Below are 24,278 nucleotides of genomic sequence, written 5' to 3'. Positions count from 1 at the left end.
CAGAATGTGTAATAATACAAATTTTTTTCATTCATTCATTCATCATCCAATCCTACGTTGCCCCATGAGAAGCATAGGAGCCTGGGGCTAAGCAAGTTGGTCCTGACATTTAAGATGTGAGTGATCAGCCTCACTCATCACTGTAGCTTCACATAATGTGTAATAATAATACAAATTTTTTTCATTCATTCATTCATCAACCAATCCTACTTTGCCTCATGAGAAGCGTAGGAGCCTGGGGCTAAGCAAGTTGGTCCTGACATTTAAGATGAGAGTGACCAGCCTCACTCATCCCTGAGTAGCATTACATGAGCAATAAACCCAAACCACCCCTTGGATAATAATGTATGTGGAGTACAAAGAGTGGATAGGATATGAAATAATATGATTCGTGAAATATGTGGAGTGAGGAAGTCTGAGGACACAAGAAATGAAGACAATGTACTGAGATGATATGGTGATGTGGAGAGAATGGATACAATAGAGTGGTGAAAAAGGTATATCTCAGTGAATTTGATGGAAGGAGGAGGTGAGGTAGGCCAAGGAGAAGGTGGAGGGATATGGTGAGGAAGAGTGGTATGAAAGTCAGTGAGGCTAGGGAACTGACAAGAGAACGACCTGGCTGGATGAATGTTGTGAGAAGTGCACGGTCAGGGATTTGGCACCCCTTTTAATGTGACTGCATCCAGACTGACTCTATCGGATATGCTTAAGTGAAGCTACAGAATGTGATGAATGATTTTGGTGTATCAGACAGGGCCAGGATTCCAGGGGCTTGAATGATGAGTGAATGGAAGCGTGGCCCACTGGATTGGGCAAACATGGGCTGTCTGGACGTAGCTACTCCTCTCCCTGCCCCAGGGTGGGAAAGGAGGTATGGATGATGATCATGATATTTATGACGACAACGATGATAATAACAAGAACAACAACTGATCATAATAATAATAATAATAATAATAATAATAAAAATAATAATAATGTGGTAGGTGGGGGCATCCATCATCCATTCACTGAATGTAGGGATGCCATCTAGCCTCTACACTGAATGACAAGCCAAACGGTTTCCTGGACCGAGGAAACCATGTACTATTCTGAGTAGTAACCATATAACCAAGATTTTTGGCCGGGTTAAGTGTCCCCCAGATTCCCCTATCTAAAATTACTTAATCATGGCAGACGTTTCAGAGAACCTCAAAGTGCCCAATACCTGCACAGGGCCGTAACCAAATAGGCAGATTCACATGGCCATGTGGAATGTAAGAGGTGTGAATGAGGAGAGCAAGAGGGTGGAAGTGGTGAATGTGTTCAAGAGTGCAAGATATGCCATGATGGCACTGTGTGAAACAATGATGAAAGGGTGTGAAATGGAGGAGTGGGAGGGTGTGAAATGAGTGAGATCAGGCAAGCATGGGCAAGGGAGATGCAAGGAAGGAGTTGCTCTGTTGATTAATGAGGTGTGGCAGAGTGGAATGGGAGATTACAAATGTGTTAGCTCGAGATGTACTCAAATTTAAAGTCAAGTTCAAGTATGAGAAGGTGAAAGTGGCAGTGACTGTAGCATATGCACCATGTGATGAAAGGAGAGAGAGAGAGAGAGAGAGAGAGAGAGAGAGAGAGAGACAGGTTTGGGGATGAGCTAGATGAAGCAGTGGGAGAAATGCCCAGGAGCTATAAAGTGATCATAATGGGTGATATTAATAGAAGAGCAGGCACTGGTCCTGAGGATGACAATGGGTTGTAATGGAGTACCAGGAGAAAATCATAATGGAAAGCAACTGAAGGATATGTGTTAGGAACGGAGGTTGTGCATTTGTAACTCATATTTAAAAAGCAAACATGCACATAAATATACACGATACAGAGGGAACGGGGATTGTGTTGAAAGAAGCCTGACTGATTACATGCTTGTAGAGATGTCGATGCTGGGAATGGTTGGTCTATGGCCTGTGTTTATGAGAAGATAATGTTTCAAAAGGAGTCTGTTAGTGTGGCCCCATATATGAGTGGTGAGTACTGTATATAAAGCAATGAGAGAGCCTATGTATAAAAGCATATGTCAGATACCTGGGAAAAATCAGAAACTGGGGTGGTAAACCACCCATGCATCCTGGTTAGCTGGGATTGTACTGTAATGATAATAATGATGATAATAATAATAATCCATCCATTCATCCAATCCTATGTTGCCCCATGAGAAGCATAGAAGCCCAGGGCTAGGCAAGTTGGTCCTGACATTTAAGATCAGAGTGATCAGCCTCACTCATCCCTGAGTGGCATTACGTGAGCAATAACCCCAACAACCCCTTGGATATAAACCTTCACCGGCTCAATCCGATTGGATAGCCGTAATTACCCACTAAACCACCAGGCGCAATAATTTTGTTATATGGTTACCACCCAGCATAGTAAATGGTTTCCTGGTGTACAGGAAACCATTCGGTTTGTTACTCAGTGTTGAGTCACCCACAGGCAGAAGAAGGAGGAAAGACTGAAGAACAGAAAGACAAAAAAGGGAGTGTAAAGTCACCCGTAGGCAGAAGGATGTGAAAAGAATAAAGTAATGAAAGACAGAAGAGGAAGGATGGAATGGAGGGAGGAGAGGACAGGGCAGACACCCGAGAGCAGGATTACATCAAATGAGTGGATGGTGAGTGACCCCACCTACCAGTATAATAATAATAATAATAATAATAATAACAATAATAATAATAATAATAATAACAACAACAATAATAATAATAATAATAATAACAATAATAATAATAATAATGATAATAATCCATCCATCCATCCATCATCCAATGCTACGTTGCCCCATGAGAAGCGTAGAAGGCCGGGGCTAGGCAAGTTGGTCCAGACATTTAAGATAAGAGTGACCAGCCTCACTCATCTCTAGGTGGCATTACGTGAGCAATAAACCCCAACCATCCCTTGGATATAAACATTCACCAGCTCAATCCGAACGGAGAGCCGTAATTACCCACTACACCACCAGGAACCAAAATTTGGTTATATGGTTTCCACCCAGCATAGTATATGGTTTCTTGATGTACAGGAAACCATCTGGCTTGTCACTCAGTGTAGAGTCACCCACAAGCAGAAGGAAGAGGAAAGACTGAAGGAAAAAAAGACAGAAGAGGGAGTGTAAAGTCACCTGTAGGCAGAAGGACGAGGAAAGGAAAGAGCAGCCACCAGAGAGCAGCACTACATTGAATGAGTGGATGGTAAGATGACATTGTGTGAAACAAAGATGAAAGGGTGTGAAGTGGAGGAGTGGGAGGGTGTGAAATGTGTAAGATCAGGCATGAATGGGAGAGGAAGATGCAAGGAAGGAGATGTTTTGTTGATGAATGAGGTGTGACGGAGTGGAATGAGAGATTACAAATGTGTCAGCTCAAGATGTATGTACAAATTCTGAGATATTCCATCCATCACCATTCATTACCAATGCCATCCCTCTCTCCATTACTAGTGTTTTTGCTTCATCACCTCATCCATAGATATATTGAACAACCATGGGGACATCACACAACACTGTCACATGCCCATACTGATTGTGAACCATTCACTTAGATGCCCATTTACCCTAACACATACCTCACTACCATCAAAAAAACTTTTGGCAGCACTTAGCAGCTTACCATCTACACCGTACATGTGCAAACCCATCCACAATCCTTCTCTGTCTATTTTGCTGTATGCTTTTTTTCAGATCCTTGAATGCCATAAACAACTTACAGTCATTTTCACAAGCCTTCTCCACTATCTGTCTCACTGCAAATATTTGATCTACACATCCTCTGCCACTCCTAAAGCCACTCTGTTCATCACTCACTAGGATTTCTGATACCTCTCTTACTTTCTCTTCTATACACCTTCCCTACCACATTCAATAAACTTATGCCATGATAATTCTTTCACTCACTTCGCTCACCTTTATTTTTGTACAGGGGTACAATGACAGTCTTTTTCCACTCTGCTGGTACAGTTTCACTCATCCCTGCCTACTTACATACCTCAAACATGCATTTCATTCCACTCTCTCCTCTAAACTTAATCATTTCTGCATACACCTCATCAACCCCAGCTGCTTCCCAATTTTCAGCAGCTTCATGGCATTCTACACCTGTGCGAGCATCACATTTCCTGGCACTGCTTTCCTTCTCCGCACACCCCAAAAAACAATCACGTTCACAGCTGCTCTGCTCTCTCTAATCCCATTCATCAGGCATTCAAAATATTCTTTCCATCTGGTCCTTACTTCATCCCCACAGGTTAATAATCTACCACTTACATCCTTCACACCTTCACATACCATTCTGCTGTCATTTCTACATTTCCACACCTCTTTCCAGAATAACTTCCTATTTTCAGAGTAGTTTGCATTCATTTTTCTTCCTAGTTCATCATTTACCTCCCCTTTTCCTCTTCACTAGTCTCTTTAAGTACTTCTTGCCCTCAATATATTCAGTTCTTATTTCAATTGAACCCTTGTTCTGTAATCATTCTAGCCACTTCTTTTCCTCCACTGCTCTCTCAACCTCTTCATCCCATGCCGTACATTTCTTCTTTGTTGTTACTCTTGCAACATCAAACACCACTTTAGCATTCCTAACTATGAAATTCCTATATGCATTCCAGAGGCTGTTCAGATCCATTTCTTTCCAATTCACTGATTCCAACTCCTCTCCTACTTTGGTCCTGTATTCATCTGCCATTTCTTTGATCCTCAGCTTCCCGACTTTCAGGCTTCCTCCCTGACTGCTCCTCTCTCTCCTGATCCACCTCACTCCACTCAGCTTGATCTTGCACACCACAAACATATGATCTGACAGATCTCCACATTGTCCTCTCATGGCCCTCGTACCACAAGGGCCATGATAGATACCTCATGCACTTTGCCAACCTCTCAACTCTCTTGTTCCACAGCCACAAAATATCAATTTCTGACCTCTTCAGCCTTGTTATTGCTCCTCAACGAAATACCGGACTTAACTGCCACTAAAAATCCTTAAGAGTCTTATCTTGATATTCCTCCTTTAAAAATGTTCTTATTTTTTCTTTCTACATCATCTTCCTCCTTCTCCTCCTTTCTTCCATCATTTCATTACTTATATCACTTCCCCTATACTATACAATACTGCTATATTTGCATTCACTATTTCTCTTGCATGCTGATTTCACTATTCTCTCCATTTCTCAATCCTTCACCCTTCTCTCAACTCAACAAATCTTTATATTGCTAAGTGATGTATTTGAAAAAGTAATACTGCATACAGTTCTTACCAAGAATTCCCATGTCATATTTTCCAGTTCGTTTTGCTTGATTAACAATAGCTGCCAATGTATCGGTAAAATATTTGAATAACCGGTTCTGAAGTTCAACTGGCATGCCCAGTATCCTGTTTAGGAACTTGCTCATATTATTATAGTCCTTGTCTAACTGGTAGATACTATCTTCCTTGAGAATTATACCAACTCCAACAAGGGCATTCTGGATGTCTGAAAAGAAGTCTCCCTTATAATCATCAGGTGGAGGAACGATGGGGTGCTCATATCCCATCATTGTCTTCATTGTAGACTCCAGTGCCAGACGTCCATATTTGTTGTCGATGTTAAAGGACGACAGGTCTCGAGACTCTGTCGCTCGACGATCGCCATGGGTGAGTGCACCCTAGTGAACATACACAGGGAAGTTAGTAAATAATCAACTGATCCTTAAAAATAAGGTAATTCCAACAGCAACAACTTTCAAAATTTGTAAGACTAACTAAAGCACTTTACACTGTACTCTGCGGATTAGAGAAATCAACAACCTCACTCCACTATGTATATCATTATCATCATCATCCGGACCTCCTTTCCCACCTTAGGGCAGGGTGAGGAGTAACAATATCCAGACAGCCATTTACATATATATCACTCTCACCTTAAATGTCAAGACTAACCTGCCTGACCCCAGGCACCTCCACTCCTCATGGGGCAACAAAGGATTGGATGACGAATGGATGTATGATAAATACTATATATATATATATATATATATATATATATACACGGTCAGTCCACTACTTACGAAGGATCGACATGAAAAATCCACACATACCCCAAAAAAAAAAAAAGGGGGGGGGGTTCAGTCAAAGAAAGGAAGGATGAGATCAGACGAAGACACTGAAAAGGAGGTGAGGTGATAATTGTAGTTCAGGGAAGGGAGAAGTGGAGACAATAATGTGTTTCAATCAGAGAGAGAGATATGGGGTGCCCATCATCCACTCACTCAATGTAGGGATGCCGTATGGTCTCTCCAATGAGTGACAAGCCAAATGGTTTCCTGTACCCAGGACACCATTAACTATGCTGGGTGGTAACCATGTAACTTGGGTTTCTGGCCAGGTTGTGTCCCTCAAATTCCCCTATCTAAAATCACTTAATCATGGCAGTTCTAAAATCACTTGATCACGGCAGTTGTTTTGGAGAGCCTCGGAGAGCCCAATACCTGCCAAGGGCCCCAACCAAATGGGCAGATTTGCATGGCCATGTGGAATGTAAGAGGTGTGAATTAAGACAGCAAGAGGGTGGAAGTGGTGAATGTGTTCAAGAGTGTGACATATGCCGGGACGGCATTGTGTGAAACAAAAATGAAAGGGTGTAAAGTAGATGAGTGGGAGGTGTGAAATGTGTATGACTGGACGTGAATGGGTGAGGAAGATGCAAGGAATGGGTTGCATTGTTGATGAATGAGGTGTGGCAGAGTGAAGTGAGAGATTACAAATGTCAGCTCAAGGTGTCTGTATGTCAGGTTCAAGTTTGAGGAGGTAAAAGTGGCTGTGATTGTAGTGTACGCACCATGTGAGGACAAGAGTGAGTAAGCGAAAGATAGGTTTTGGGATGAGCTGGATGAAACAGTGGGAGAAATGCCCAGGGGTTATAAAGCGATCATAATGGGCATTATGAATGGAAGAGTAGGCAATGGTCCTGAGGATACCTTAATGGGTTGTAATGAAGTACCAGGAGAAAATGATAACAGGAAACGACTGAAGGATATGTGTTAGGAAAGGAGGCTGTGCATTTGTAACTCATATTTCAAAAACAAACATGCACATAAACCTACACGATACAGAGGGAGCGTGGATTGTGTTGAAAGGAACCTGATTGATTACACGCTTGCAGAGATGTCGATGCTGGGAATGGTTGGTCTATGGGCTGTTTACAAGAAAATAATGTTTCAAAAGGATACTTGGGGTTTCATTCCCTCGGGATTTATCTTGAAAAGAACATAACACCTGTCTCGTAAAATCTGCTTCCAAGAGATTAGGTGTGCTATGCTGACTCCATGCCTTTTCTACCCCTGCACAGTTCTTGACTTTATGAATGGGTTTTATTTGCCCCTGTGTAGAGTATATCTCTCATGTGTGGGGAGGCTTTCCACATACAGCTCTTCTCAACAAGGTGGAGTCAAAGGCTTTTCATCTCATCAACTCTCCTCCTCTTACTAGTTCCCTTCAACTTCAGTACCTTCGCCGTACTGTTGCATCGTTATATCTTTTCATCTATTTTCTGTCGCTACTTCAATGGTCACTGCGCGTCTGAACTGTCTGCTTGCATCCCTCCTCTACTATTTATATGAATAACCACGGTTTGTAGAAATAAACTTTTATTATTATTATTATTATTATTAATACTACGGCAGGCACGTAGCAGTAGCACCAGTCTAGCAACAAACTCTCATCCCTTTTCTGTCCAACTCTCTAATGCAAGAGTTACCTGTTACTCCCAGTCCTTCATTTATGCAACAGGTCAACACTGGAACTGTCTCCCTCTGTCTGTGTTTCCTGCTTCCTATGATCTCCAGTCTTTCAAACGCAGTGTGTCCAGGCATCTCCAAATGATTGGATCTTGAATTTGGCTCTCTATTGTATTTTGTTTTTCTCTTGGAGGGAACTGTTACTGCGGGCCATGGCCTTTGGTTCCTTCTTCCTCGCATTAAAAAAAAAAAAAAAAAAAAAAAAAAAAGAAAAAAGCTGACCACATCAGTAAGAAGGTACTTAACATGTATACACTGCTCGCTAATATGAGAATAGCAACCACATACAGTACCCTCGCATCCAACACGCGTTTGTCCAGCACGATTCGCGACCAGCACGGAAAGCAAAAATTAGTACGATTTAAGTACTGTAAAACGGGTGCATTAGCATAACACGGACGGAGCTCTGAGAAGTGGGCGAAATCCACAGAGTCTGCCTCTAGCACGATCACCCCAGGTCCAACACAGTCATACTGGACATTCCTGTGACACTGACAGCCAATCAAAACTTCTGATCAAGTAGCCTTCCCCACCCACTATCATGACGTGATTGTGATGTCGCCCAATTAAAAACGCTTCTGCTCTCACGTGATGTTTTGTTTAAATTTCTCCCACCACAGCGCCACTGTCGCATAATTCGCATTGGATGATGCTTTTTTCTTGCTGCATTTTCTGCCCTTGCTACTGCATTTTACCCTGCTCACGATGCCTAGGAAGCCTTCTGAGAACCCCAAGAAGCAGCGGCACCTCCCTCAGGCCACCAAGCTAGAATTCATCAAGAGGCAGAAGTAAGGGGAGAGGAATTTCAAAGGATTTATGAGGAAGGTTGAAGAGGAGCAGCAGCCATTACCCGCTAGTGACGCCAGCAGCCATCCTCCAGGGACCCAGTAGGACTACCTAGTCTCGGATATCACCTTTCATTCCCAGCAAGCCAACACTATCCTAAAAAGTTAGTTATCATTCATAGTACAGTACCATTTATTATAATTACAGTAGTACCAATGTATGTATAGGTATATGGTAGGTATTTAGGGTGACTTTTCCTAGGGTTGCTGACATAATTCATTTTTCCCCATAAACTCTGTTGTTTGTCCAACACGTTTTAGGTCCAACTCGGGACCCATGCATGACAATATTACCGTGTTGGACGCGAGAGTACTGTACCTAAATGAAGACACGTTGAGAAAGATAATAACATCATTCATCAAACCAACCCTGGAGTATGCATGAGTAGCCTGGAATCCTCATCTTAAAAAACACATAGATAAGACTGAAAAAGTACAAAGGGCAGCTACAAGATTGGTACACTAGCTCCCAAAAGTATCTTTAAAATAAAGTGCTATACATTCTGACACAATGGACGATGTATCCGACACATGTTGCGTGAAGTGGCAACAAAATCGGTAGCCCTGCATGCTGGGAAGTGGTTGCCATACACCTGTATATGACCTGGGATTTTATATACCATTTTCTTACCAATGTAATATTAATCACTTTGTCATATATAGATATATTTGATGTTATTATGATGACATAGTAAGACTAGTTAGTTTTAACACAGGCACGGTTAATCTTTCTATGGCTCATCTGCAATGCTTTCACGAGTGTCAGCACAAGGCTATCATCGCTCTAGATAAATATTATACAAGCTTTCCCAAAACTGATATATTTTGAGAAAGTGATAATATATTATCTGTGATTATGATTGGGAGACATATGACATCCAGTATAATGTGAATGGCACAAAAATATTTGAGAGACAGGTAGAGGTAAACGAAATGTAAAGACAGTAAACGAACTTATCTGAAACTAATCCCCAGAGTAGCATATAAACCCATTTGTCACCGATACACCAGCCGTTTTTTGCGAGATTCATTCCTACATTGGACATTATATAATATGTAAAATAAATACAAGGTAAGGTTAAACACACTTTGGGGGGCTCCTTTTATTCACATTCTGTGAGGTTTCCATGTTGATAGACAGATACTACCATAACTCTGTAGCCACGACACCTACTATGAGGTTATGCCATTCACGTAACGAAACACCACACCACAATACCTTCCGAAACCAAGATTTTGCCACATACAGGTAGTATGTATAAATAATGATGTGTGGTTAAAAATTGTCCAACATGCAGACCCTACAGGCTATTATTAACCTATGCATTGTTAATCTCTTTGTAGTTGTGATAACGAAAGAATTGTGAAGGGTATTTTTCTCATGCTGTTTAACTCATTCACTGCGTCAGTGTTTGTTTCATGTACATCCCGTGTGCGGCAGTTTTAAAATATTTAGAAAAAAATATTAGAAAAAAAATAATGTTGCCAAAAGATAGAGAAAAAAATCCTGAGTTCAATGGTATACAACACAATATAGCAAACAAATAAATAACCACTGATACAGGTCCGTGAAGTAATAAATATTTCCTGTGCGGAGGTGCCAGGCGAACGATGTGTTATGGTTGCTCTGTGTCCTCAGTGTCAATCTTGCGATCTGATAAGGTGTAAAACAGCATCTGAACCATCCTTGTCATCATTTAACAACAATTCACTATCATTACTGAACTCATCCAGTGATTTCATCCAATATTTGCTTGGGCTACTGCTAGAGGCGGCATGGAGAAGGTTTCGTACCTTTCCCTTCGGCATTTTGTAGGTAACTGAGCTGAGCTCTGCACCTCGTAAAAATGCATAATCTATGTATGGCATTATTCTATAGGGTGCCATGAATTGCTAGCTGATTTATTTCATGCCATTTCTGACGGTGGAATTTTTGAAAGCAGGAAATCATATATGATACAGCCGCAGTCAGAGCCATTTGGACTCAGATATCATATATGATACAGCCACAGTCAATGGGTTAAGACTCTGAGCTTCACTTATATTCAAGGAGGGCTGGGTGACTCAATGGTGGAGTGTGTAGCTCAAGACCATGAGGTAGCGAGTTCGCGCCCCACCCGGGTAGCTACTCAACTGAAAGTCAGCACTCTCATCACCCTATCAGGGCTATATAGTCTAATATATATGAGAATTCATTCCATCACTTATATTCAAACATAACAACTCAGCCCATCACAGTCACTTTATATACGAACAAGGCAACTTTGCCTGTCGCAGTTACTATGTTTCCCAAGATGCATTTATCACAATATAATGTGCGTAATGGGTTATATTCTTTAACACAGAGGTATAAATATTACTGAACTGTTACTATTTACAAGTCGATGGATGTTGGCAGTCACATAGTGGCGTTAATTTGCTTATTAGCAGTACCACCTACGATGGCAAACCATGCATACCAACCTTACCGAGACGACAAGTGGCCGGGAATATGTTTCATTCTGCTCATTTTGCCATTCTTCGCACCACACTTTAAAGATACTTTTGGGAGCCAATGTACCAAGCTTAAGGGATCTAAGCTATGAAGAGAGACTAGAAAAATTGAATCTACCAACACTACAGGAGAGAAGGACAAGAGGAGACATGATTATGCTATATAAATGCATCTCAGGGAAAGAGAAAATAGACATAAATGAACATATAACCAATGGGGGAGCATCAGCCAGAGGACACTGCAAAAGACTACATAAAAAGAGAGGCAATAAAGACGTAAGGAAATTCAGTTCCCAGATAGGTCAACTGATCGGTGGAATGCATTACTGAATGAAATAGTGTGCCAAAACTATTCATAAATTTAGGGGTGTGTATGATAAAAATGGTTTAATACACAGGACAATACAAGCTTGACTTATATCTGTAAAGATACAATTAGGTAAGAACACACACACACACACGCACCCACACACACACAAAATCATCATCATCACCACCTAGACCTCCTTTCCCACTCTCAGGTGGGGTGAGTAGTGACAGTGTCCAGATGGCCAAAGTCTGCCCAGTTCAATGGGCCATGCTTCCATTCACTCATCATTCAAGCCCATGGAATCCTGGCTCTACCTAATAGGCTAAAAGGTTTCCACCATGTACTGTAGCTTCACATATGAGGCATCTAGCGGCAGAGTGACGTATGCACCAGGGGGTTACTTTCGAGTAATTGAGGGTTAAATTTGAAGAATGTGTACATAAAAGGTATAAAGAAAAAGCTAATGTTGTTTTATATCAATGTAATGCTCTCAAAAATGCAATTTAATGAATCCATTGTTTAGAAAAAATTACAAAAAAAAAAGACAAAACCAAACACACAAATGCACACACACCCATTGGTCATGCACAAAATATTAACATGGGTTATGTGATCCAAATAAAAATAAACACAAAAATTCATAAATTGTGGAAGTTTTATTTTAATAATACAATTTCTTGATTTTTGATTAATTTTTATATTGTAAATTTTTAATTAAAAGCACTCAAAATTGGCAGAGGACAGTGCAGCCCATCAACCATGTGCGAGGTTTTGGGGGACACTGGTGGGGGACTGGCTGAGGCTGGGGGCTAGTATTGAGATGCGGCCTCCCAATGGCTAGCCGCTCGTGGCCCGTACGTCCTTCTGCCATGTGGGAGCAGACTTCCTCTATGGGTTTTCAAGGCCTAAAACACGCGACACTTGCCCATCTGCCAGCCAGCCATAAGGGTTCTGTTTGTATGTAGCATTATACAGGGAGGATCTAGAAGGCTCCACCTACATATTGGCAGGAATAACTCAACATCGGCCATTTTGGCGCATACATCACTCTACCGCTAGATGCCTCATACACTTATCCAATATTTTTTTTTTTTTTTAATGTGTCCGACTCTGGGCATAGGATTCACAGCCTGCTCCCATGGCCCAGTAGTCCTCCTAAATAGCATACACCACTACAGCGCTAACACCCACCGTCTATATTAAATACATGCTAGGGCTGTCTCATACAAGACTGGTGTATTGGTATTAGCGGAGGTATTTTTATGACATGTCGGCGGGTCTTCTGGTAAATCAGTAAAGTCTGCTTCGATTAAATTAAAATCCCTAAACTGTTCCCTGCCCCAGTGGGGATTTGAACCTGGGTCCAGTAGGACTGCAGGCCACCTCTCTACTGACTGAGCTACCGCCACCCCCAAATCTGAACCCTGTCACGTTAGTAAGGGGTGCCTAATCAAATAATAATGTACATCTTACATACATACATCATCAACATCTATGTTGCCCCATGAGGAGCCTAGAAGCCTGGGGCTAGGCAAGTTGGTCCTGACATTTAACCCGTGGATTGCGCAATTACCTTTTTATATCCCACCCTATGATGTGCAAAAAATGAAGGATTTTTTTTTTTTTTTTTTTTTTTTTTTTTTTTTAAACTTGAAGATAAATATCCAGGTCATCATCTGATGGAAAAAAAAAAAAAAAAAAAAAAAAAAAAAACTCTCTCTGTCTTTGCATAAGGCCATGCGAAAGTTTATGTTGGATAGTGAGAAAAAAAAAATCATTTTTGTTCATAATAAACTTGACGATAAAAAACCAGGGCATCATCTGGTGAAAAGAAAAAATCTCTTTCTCTCCATATTTGCGTAGGGCCATGCGTAAGTCTGCGTAGGGGTGGAGTGGTTAGCGGTGATGCACAGCCTGAGTTGTGGCTCACAACGTAACACTACCCTGCCTGAGCTGTGGCTCGCAATCCACAGGTTAAGACAAAAGTGACCTGCCTCACTCAGCTCTGAGTGGCATTACGTGAGCAATAAACCCCAACCACCCCTTGGATATGAACTGACACAGGCTCAAGCTGATTGGAGTGCCTTAATCACCCACTAAACCACCGAGCCCCATAGTTTGGTTATATAATTACCACCCACCATAGTAGATAGTTCCCTGGTGTACAGGAAACCATTTGGCTTGTCACTCAGTGCTGAGTCACCCATAGACAGATGGAAGAGGAAAGAGTGAAGTAAGAATGACATACGAGGAATGAAGGAAGGAAGAGATGCAAGGGCAGCCACACAAGAGCAGCACTACACTGAGTGAGTGGATGGTTAGTGCCCCCACCTTCAACCATTTAATAAAAATAATAATAACAATAGTAATAATAATAATAATAATAATAATAATAAAAATAATGATAATAATGTATAAATTATAATCAATGAATAGCTGTATAAGGAATATTACATCAGATATTTCCAGGTTAATATCTACTGTACTTAAGCAAAAACCACACACACATACATCCCCCAAAATAATTTTAATCAGTCTCTATTTCACAGTCAGAGCCATATCTTCTACTGAGGAATGCTGGAAACATATCTATTTGAAAAATTTGTGGAATGCATATATAGAGTCTTTGGTTAGAAATGCTAAGGCTGTGTGTGGCATTGCTTGGGTAATAAGCTGGATAAAAACAAAGAAGGAGTTGGGTGAATCCAGTGAAAGAATTCTACTGAAAAAATGAGGGAGTATATTGAGTAAAAACTTACCAGACTTTCGAGTCTTTTGGCCACAATGGAAGCAAAGCGACGCTCTCCAGCCAGTTCAGATATGAGGAACACGTACTCTGGAGCATTCACCTGATTACTTCTGTGTGTTCGACCTGCAACAGACATCATTATTAGCCTCTTTTTACTATACTGTATTTTGATTTATGACAAACATCTGTCTTCTGTTTAACCCCTCAATGGCCATGAGGCAAGACATTTGTGTGCATACCAGGCTGTTATCGGGACCATTTTTCAATGTCTAAAATCCAGTTCCATTTTTTACAGATGTGAAGAGAATATTAGGTAGGTGTGGGTGCCCATCATCCACTCACTCAATGTAGGGAAGCCTTATGGTTTCTACATTAAGTGACAAGCCACATGGTTTCCTGTACCCAGGAAACCATGTCACTATGCTGGGTGGTAACAACATAACAGTGGTTTTTGGCAGGGTTAAGTGTCCCCCAGGTTCTATCTATCTATCTATTGCCAGATGTCTTAATCCCATACAAGGTGGCCACAAACAAATCGCCTCCACATCGCCCTGTCCCCTGCCATTTCACTGCCCTGCTCCCAACTCACGCCCCCCCTCTCTTATATGCCTCTCCACTCACTTCCTCCATCTCATCCTCAGCCTCCCCCTCCCTCTCCACCTCACTCACATACTCTCTCCTCGTCAGCCTCTCACCTTCCATCCTCTCCAAATGGCCAAACCACCTCAGTGTGTTCCTCATAACGCTTCCTATCACATCCAAATCCACACCACAACGTTCCTTTATATCCTCATTTGTCAGCCTGTCTCTCCATGTGACTCCACAGGCTCCTCTTAAAAAACTCATTTCCACTGCTCTCACTCTTGACTTGTGTCCTTCCAACAACGTCCAAGCTTAACTTCCATATGTTAGAGTTGGTATCACAATACTGTCATGCAGTAACTTTTTCACTTCCATGCTCACTTCCTTGTTTCTTATCACTGCTTTCGAGGAACCAGCAACCCTACTTCCTTGTTGTACCCTTGCAAGCACTTCACCCTCCAACCTTCCATCCTTGCTTGTCACACTCCCCAAGTACTTAAACATACTCACATTTTCCATTTCCTCATCATCCAAACTCACTGTACATTCACTGACTTCACCTCTCTCAAAGACCATCACTTTACCCTTCCCTAAATTCACCTTTAGATTCCGTTTCTTATACACTCTCCCAAACTCATCCACCAAGCCTTGCAGCTCCCCTTCGTCTTCATTTAACAACATAGTATCATCTGCAAACAACAGTACAGGGAGTTTCCAAACACTACCCTCTCTCACTAGGGCCACTCCAACATCCACTACCCTACCTTGTACCTCTTTTATTACCCTATCCTTGTACAGACTGAACAACCATGGAGACATGACACATCCTTGTTTCAACCCAACCTTCAAAGAGAAAAATTCATTCAGTTCCCCATCCACACACACTGCAGCCTTAGCACCATCATACATACTCTTCACAGCATTCAACAACTTCCCATGTACTCCATATATTAAGTGATTTTAGATTCCCCTATCTAAAATCAATCACGGCAAACATTTCGGAGAGCCTCGGAGGGCCCAATACCTGCCCAGGGCCCCAACCAAATGGGCAGATTCCCATGGCCCTGTGGAATGGGAGAGGTGTGAATGAGGAGAACAAGAGGGTGGAAGTGGTGAATGTGTTCAACAGTGCAAGATATGTCGTGATAGCACTGTGTGAAACAGAGATGAAAGAGTGTGAAGCTGAGGAGTGGGAATGTAAAATGTGCAAGACTGGGCATGAATGGGCGAGGAAGATGCAAGGAAGGAGTGGCTCTGTTGATGAATGAGGTGTGGCAGAGTGGAATGAGAGATTACAAATGGGTCACCTTGAGATGTATGTATGTATGTCAAGTTCAAGTTTGAGATAGTGAAAGTGGCTGTGATTGTAGCGTACGACAGGAATGAGAGAAAGGTTTTGGGATGAGCTGGATGAAGCAGTGGGAGAAATGCCCATGAGCCACAAAGTGATAGTAATAGGTGATATGAATGGAAGTGTAGGCACTGGTCCCGAGGAGAACTTAATGGGTTGTAATGGAGTACCAGGAGACATGATAATGGGAAGCAACGGAAGAATATGTGTCAGGAAAGGAGGTTGTGCATTTGTAACTCATATTTCAAACATAAAGATGTACATAAATATACATGGTATAGAGGGAATGGAGATCATGTTGAAAGGAGCCTGACTGATTACGTGCTTGTAGAGAGGTTGATGCTGGGAATGGTTGCTCGTATGAGGGAAGTGAGAGGACAACGTGGAGGTCTGTTAGATCATATGATTGGGGTATGCAGCAAGCTCGGAGGAGTGAGGTGGACCAGGAGAGAGAGAAAAAGTCGGAAAGAAGGACTGAAAGTTGAGAAGATGAGGATCAAAGAAATGGAAGATGAATAAAGGACCAAAGTAGAGGAGGAGTTGGAATCAGCAAATTTGGAATGAAATGGAATTAGACAGCCTGTGGAATGCATATAGGGTTTGCGTAGTTAGGAATGCTAAAGCGGTGTGATGTTCCTAGAGGTTGTAAGTGCATTACAATGAATGTAGGTATGATCATGAGAGGGAAAAAATTTGTCAAGAGGCCCAAAAAGAGGACTTTGGAAAATTTTTAGGATTTCACCATACCAATTAGTTATATAACATGGGTTTCTATGGTACACTTTGCATGTTCTGATTCGCACGGTCAAATTCCCGGAAGCATTAGCAACACAAGTTGGGAATCTACTGTAAAATGAATCCTTTAAGAATCTGAGGCAGGTAAGGCTATTTACAGTACTGACCGAACTGCTGGATGGCCCTGTCAGCAGACCAGGGCAGCTCAAGTGTGATGTGGACTCTTCTCCGCTGGTTAGCAACTCTTCTGTCACTCTGCAAGGAGATACCTGAGCTGGCTGCCTCAGAGATAATGGCTATGTCCTTCTCTGATGCCATGAACCTTTCTTTCTCTGTAACAACAAATGACACTGTAACAACTGAAAAAAGTACATTAATTCAGACAAATATCTCCACTATCATGATAACCATCATCCCAACTCTAGTTTCACCATAAGAACATAAGGAAAAAAGATGATTACAGGAGGCCTGCTGCTGCATGCTATACAGCTCCTGTAAGAATGAAACCAGACTACATACACACCATCCATCCATCCATCATTGAATCGTATGTTGCCCCATGAGGAGCGCAGAAGCCTGGGGCTAGGCAAGTTGGTTCTGACATTTAAGATGAGAGTGACCAGCCTCACTCATCCCTGAGTGGCATTAAGTGAGCAATCAACCCTACCACTCCTTGGATATACCCTTTCACCGGTTCAATCCGATTGGAGCGCCATAATTGCCCACTAAACCGGCAGGCGTCAAAATTTGGTTATATGGTTACCACCCAGCATAGTAAATGGTTTCCTGGTGTACAGGAAACCATTTGGCTTGTCACTTAGTGTAGAGTCAACTACGGGCAGAAGGAAGAGGAAAGAAGGAAGGAAAGAAAGATAGAAGAGGGAATGTAAAGTCACCCGTAGGCAGATGGACGAGGAAAGCATGAAGGAAAGTAAGACAAAAAAGGATGGAAGGTAGGATGGATGGATGAGAGGAAAGGGCAGACACCTGAGAGCAGCACTACACTGAGTGAGTGGCTGGTGAGCACACCACACACACACAAAAAAGGACCAGAATAGCAAAGTAGAAGGTTATCGCCTGCCCATCAATTCCTCTGGGGGTTAACTCATGCAAGAATCACTGGTCATTCATTACAAACTGGTGAGGCCATTATCCAAACTTTTTAACCACAAACCTTGTTGGGGGGGGAGGGGGGGACTGCATCAATGCATTTTTTACTCAGATACAGTACTGTGAAAGCTGTCATAACACTATCAATTTGTCTATAAATCATCCTACACATCATCAAAATGATGATGATGAACCCACATACCTTTATCTAAACCCTAACTCTTGAGGAAGAGTTTTTTTTTTCCCCCCTCCTTGAGAAGCAGAGTAGAACTGACCTCTTCAACAACCTTTATCACTGTGATGTGGTGGTATACAGTACATCACACTCATAATAAACATGTACTGTACTTAACTTTCATATGTGTTTAAAACATGATCAGCTTATAGAATTATGACAAAACTATGAAGATAATCTTAAATTACTCATTTCTTATATCATCATCATCATCATCCGGACCTCCTTTCCCACCCAAGGGCAGGGTGAGGAGTAGCAATGTCCAGAGAGCAAAAACTTACCCAATACAAATAGGCCTCACTTCCATTCACTCATCTATCAAGCCCCCGGAATCCTGGCTCCACCGGATGTGCAAAAAACATTCACCACATTCTGCAGCTTCACACAGGGTATCCGACTGAGTCAATCCAGACGCTGCCATGCTCACAAGGGGTGCCAATATCCCTGATCACGCACTTCTCCTCACAAAATTCATCCAGCCAGCTCGATCTCTAGTCAGTTCCCTAGCCTCACCAACTTCCAAACCTCTCTCCCTCACACATTCATCCACCATATCTTTCCACCTTCTCCTTGGTCTACCTCGCCTCCTCCCTCCTTCAAATTCGTTCAGGTATACCTCTTTTACCACTCTATTGTTATCCATTCTCTCCACATGACCACACCATCTCAGGACACTCTCTTCGATTCTGGTGTCCACCGACTTCCTCATTCCACACCTTTCACGAATCACATTATTTCGTATCCTATCGACCCTCTGTGCTCCACATACATTCCTCAGCAGTCCCATCTCCATTGCTCTTACTCTTGACTTTTCATTTTCATGCCACACCATACTCTCACACCCATATGTTAGAGTTGGCACTAACACTCCCTCATGTAAGCCTCGTGCAGCTGCAACACTCAAGCCTCTGTTTCTTATCAAGGCCTTCATTGCAACGGTCAATTTTTTTCCTTGTGTCACTTTACTTTCAACTTCTTTTGCACATTTTCCTCTCTTTTCTATCACTGTACCCAAGTAATTAAACTCTCTCACCAATTCCAGTCTCTCTCCATTCACTGTGACATCACATTGGGAGTCACCTTCTCTCTCAATAACCATCACTTTACTCTTCTCTACATTTACTCTCAAGGCATGATGCTCACAGACATCAGCAAAACTCTGCAGTAGCCTACTGAATTCTTGTCCGGTACTTGCAAGCAGTACTGCATCATCAGCATACAACAAATTTGAGATATTCCATCTATCACCATTCATTACCAGCGCCATCCCTCTCTCCATTACTCGTGTTTTTACTTCTCTCATCACCCCATCCATATATATATATTGAACAACCAAGGGGACATCACACAACCTTGTCGCATGCCCACACCGATCGTGAACCACACACTTAGATGCCCTATAACCCTTATACATGCTTCACTACCATCATAAAAACTCTTGACAGCACCTAACAGCTTACCATCTACATGATACATGCACAAAACTTTCCACAATCCCTCTCTGTCTACTTTGTCGTATGCTTTTTCCAGATCCATGAATGCCATAAACACCTTATGGTCCTTCTCACAAGCCTTCTCTGCTACCTGCCTCACTGCAAATACTTGATTCATACATCCTCTACCACTCCTAAAGCCCTCCTGTTCATCACTCACCAGGACTTCTTACATGTTTTGTATATCTATCTATATAACTGTCCACTGCCAGACGCCTTAATCCTGTACGAGGTGGCCAAAAACAAGTCGCCTCCATGTCGCCTTGTCCCCCATCATTTCGCTGCTCTCCTTCCCAGCTAACACCCTGCTCTCTCATATACCTCTCCACTCCATCCCTCCATCTCACTCTCAGCCTCCCCCTCCCTATCCCTTCCTCCTCCTCACTCACAAACACTTTCTTCATTAGTCTCTCGGTCTCCATCCTTTCCACATGGCCAAACCACCTCAATCTATTTCTCCTAACACTTTCTATAACATCCACATCCACAACACAATGCTCCTTCGCTTCCTCATTTGTCAGTCTGTCTCTCCATGTGACTCCACATGCTCCTCTCAAATAACTCACTTCCACTGCTTTCATTTTTGACTTCTGTCCTTTCAACAAGGTCCAAGCTTTGCTTCCACATGTTAAAAAGTTGGTATCACAATACTGTCATGCAGCAACTTTTTTTTACATCCATGCTCACTTCCCTATTTCTTATCACTGTTTTCAAAGAACAAGCAACCTTTCTTCCCTGTTGTACCCATTCAGACACATTATCCTCCAATCTTTCATTTGTATTCATCATACTACCAAGTAAATAAATGCATTCACATTTTCCATTTCTTCATCATCCAACCCCACTGTGCATTCAGTGACTTCATTTTTCTTGAAGACCATAACTTTTATTATTCTCTACATTCACCTTTAGATTTCATTTCTTATACACACTCCCAAACTCATTCATCACGCCTTGCAGTTCCCCTTAGTCTTCACTTAACCCGCCCCGTCCCGACCACTTTTTGACCACTGGTACCCCCCAATCCCGACCATTTTTCGACTTTTTTTTTTTGCTAAAACTTTCGCTTTTGGTGAGAAACATCGAAAATTCATAGAGAAATCGCTCACCTGAGGTTTAAAATACTCATTACAGGTAGGAGAGCCTCCTTACCTTACTGGGTTTTTTATCAGGCTGGCACCAAAGAAAACGAGTTCTATGGGAGGATAACTATTTCACACCACTCATAAACGGTATTTATTTATTTACTGTTACGAATTTATATGTAGTACAAGAGTATATTGGTTTTCAAGCAGTAATATAGGCATTATAAGCATTGTTTCACTCACTAATACCTGACCTTTTTTTGCCACATTACCTGATCATCATTTCTAACTGTTTCTTCCTCTAATGCTATGTAAAGTTTGTCCTCCACATTGTCATTGATTGGGGAATCACTCTGGCCCTGAATTTCGTACCGTGGCATGACATGGCTATACTGGCCAGGTCACTGATAACAGGTGAATTGCTGAGACAATGGCATGCAGGGGGGGGGGGGGGTCATGCTGGGTAAGGCATTGTCTCTGCCTGGCATCTTGTTGAGGAAGGTGTCACATGTATACGTACCAAAAATGACTCGCGAAAATTGAAAATTGTGGAAATTATGAACCTTGCAATTGCAGGACGTTGAAGTACGTCCCCGGGATTAGCTGTGACAAAACGTGAGGACGTGGAAGTACGTCCCCGGGACGCCGCAGGTTAACAATACGGTATCATTTGCAAACAACAGAAGATACTGTTTCCACACAGTGCCCTTTCTCATTAGGGCCGTTCCCACATCCACTGCCCTACCTTGTATCTCTTTCATAACCCCTTCCATATACAGACTGAACATCCATGGAGACAACACATCCCTGTTCCCATGCGACATTCAAATAGGAAAATTCACTCAGTTCGCCATCCACACACACAGCAGCCTTAGCACCCTCATACATACTCTTCATGGCATTCAACAGCTTCCCATTTACTACATACATTCCTAATATTTTCCATATTCCTTATGTATCAAATCTGTCATGTGCTTTCTCCAAATCCATGAAGGCTTAATACAACTTCTTTCCCTTCTCCAAAGGCCTAAGGATGAATGTCTGATTTACACACCTCTTCCTTTACTAAAACCTCCCTGTTCTTTTCCAATTAATTCTTCCGGTATTTCCCTAACTCTGTCAATAAGTATCCTACCATATAATTTGCCTATTATACGAAGAAGACTAATGCCCTTATGATTACCAAGCACTTCTTTTTCCCTCTTTTCCTTTGTACAAGGGAATGATTATAGGCTACCCAACTGCCAATCCTCTGGGACTCGGCTTTCCTCCCTGGCAAATCTGCAAAACTTCCATATCCATTATCCTACTATCTATCCCCCATGCTTCTGCTTAAGCATTTCACCACACACTGAATCATTTCCTGGGGCTTTCCCCATTTTGACTTTCTTCACTGCTTCCACTACTTCCATCCTACTGATCTCTTCCTCCTTTCTCACTTCTCTCCTCCCAGCCACTTATAATTGCATTACTTTCGTTCTTCATGTTTAACAATTCCTCAAAATGTTCTCTCCATCTCCTCACTTTTTCTCCCTTCTCCACAATCAATCTACCATTTTTATCTTACACTCCCCTCCTAACTTCTTTATCATCCTGTCCAACTCACTTTACCTCCTTCCAGAACATTTTCTTACATTCCCTCCACTTTACACTTAAATTCCTTCTAAATTCCTCATCCAATCTCTTCTTACTAATCTTTTCACCACTCTCTCCTTCTCTACATAAAACTCTCTTCTATCTCTGAACTTCCTCCATGTACCAACGAGAAATTACAGAAGCAGAGCACTTTTAGCAGAAATATATTTGTTTCCCACATGAATACCGGTGAGAAAATGAGTGGCGAGTAGGGAGCAAGAACAACTAAGGGAGCCTCAGGCTTGCTTTACAAACTAAAACTCATTAAATGGTTTTAATTCAAGGTGCTAAACCTAGCAAAATATACTGTACACGTCACTCAAAGCATCTACCTCAGTTGTTTCTGCAGTACATAAACTGCACCCTATGCGAAGGTGTTACTTTTCAACACTTTCCTACATCCACAGAATGTTCCTACATAATCCTAATGGAAATTATACTAGCTCTGTATCACAGTTACATGGCTCCAATGTACTGTACAGGAATGAACAAAGAGGGTAACTAGTGAACCATCTGTTGTGTGGTGTGAATGGGAGACCATTTCAGTTTCATTTTGCATGCTTGCATGCATATGCCTTGGTCACCTAATGGTGGCTGTCCATGTTGCTCAATCTCTATTAGCCTCCCTCTTCAGTCCCTTATCCCTGAGGTCACATTCAATGACGTGGTCCCAGGACTTCTTCGGTCTACCTCTTGCACCCTACCCCCAACGTTAAAACTTCTCACTTTCTGCACCCAATTGTCAACCCCAATCCCCTCCACATGCCCAAACCACCCCAATCTACCCCGCTTCATCACAACACCAATACACTCCAGTCCCATCCTACCTCTTAACTCTTCCATTATAAACCTTGTCCCCCCAGGCCTCGCATTCAAGGACGCACTGCACATCCACCTAATCATTGTCATTGCTGTACACTTGAGCCTATGAATATCCCCTTCCTTTACTGCCCAGGTCTCACTACTGTACAGCATTACATTCCTATCCAGAGTGTGAGAAATAATCATACATTAAGTAAAAGAGCCTCACCATACATGCTGAACCCACCTCTGATGTTTAATATTTCCAGGGGCACATCAGCCTCGGAACGAGATTCATACATGACCTGCCCATCGTCACTCTGCACAACTCTTCCTTTGCGGCCTGTCATCTCTGCAACATTCTCTGGGCCACCTAATTCATCAATTAACTGATCTAAAGTATTGGGTGGCAGTTTGCGGCCCAGATTGTCAATGGCCTTAAGCAGGTCTGATTTCAGTTTGTTGGCTTTCTCAACATGGTCTCTTGGAGGAGGTGGGAGCTTATCTCCATTCTCTTGCCGTCCTTTCCCATTCTTTTGTTTGCTGTGGTTCTTTGGTCGACCTCGTTTCTTGGGGCGGCCCCAATTATCTGTTGATGAAGGTACAGGGGGATTGATTTACTTCAATCACTTGTGAGCTATCTTATGCACACCCATACGGTATGTAAATACTGTAATAACTGTATATAATAACTGTATATATATATATATATATATATATATATATATATATATCTTCACCATGCACAACAGGTAATTTTATTCAATAAACTGAAGAGAAATAACGAGCAACCTGCTGAGACTGAGCCTTTACATAAATAAGAAATGCAAAACAACATATTTAATTCAATGAATGGCTGGGAATTACATGGATAGTTTTTCTACCTCATTACTGAGTAACAGCCTCACCTTCTTCATCAAAATCACTAATTCCTGAGAAATCTGAAGATGCTTCAGAAGAGTACATGTCGTCTTCATCATCCTCTGCTCCACTCTCACCTGCAACACAACACAGCATCAACAAGACAGTACTAACAGCACCAAGTAG

The 24,278-nt window shown here is 42.0% G+C and overlaps 1 protein-coding gene across 1 annotated transcript in view; it reads right to left on the bottom strand.

The window, feature by feature from the left end:
- The window catches only part of LOC145415127 (protein strawberry notch homolog 1-like), a 204,372-nt gene that overhangs the window by 25,665 nt on the left and 154,429 nt on the right, over positions 1-24,278 (bottom strand). Inside the window, exons 19-23 of the mRNA XM_080284547.1 lie at positions 24,140-24,229; positions 23,479-23,820; positions 17,040-17,204; positions 14,215-14,327; positions 5,290-5,677 (exon numbers count right to left, since the gene is read on the bottom strand). Of these exons, the coding sequence (XP_080140673.1) occupies positions 5,290-5,677; positions 14,215-14,327; positions 17,040-17,204; positions 23,479-23,820; positions 24,140-24,229 (1,098 nt within the window). The remainder of the gene's footprint in view (positions 1-5,289; positions 5,678-14,214; positions 14,328-17,039; positions 17,205-23,478; positions 23,821-24,139; positions 24,230-24,278) is intronic.

The sequence above is a fragment of the Coenobita brevimanus genome, chromosome 101 (assembly GCF_032717465.1).
Source record: "Coenobita brevimanus isolate Jiangsu-jjx chromosome 101, ASM3271746v2, whole genome shotgun sequence".
Taxonomy (NCBI): domain Eukaryota; kingdom Metazoa; phylum Arthropoda; class Malacostraca; order Decapoda; family Coenobitidae; genus Coenobita; species Coenobita brevimanus.
This window is presented reverse-complemented; position numbering and strand designations above follow the sequence as displayed.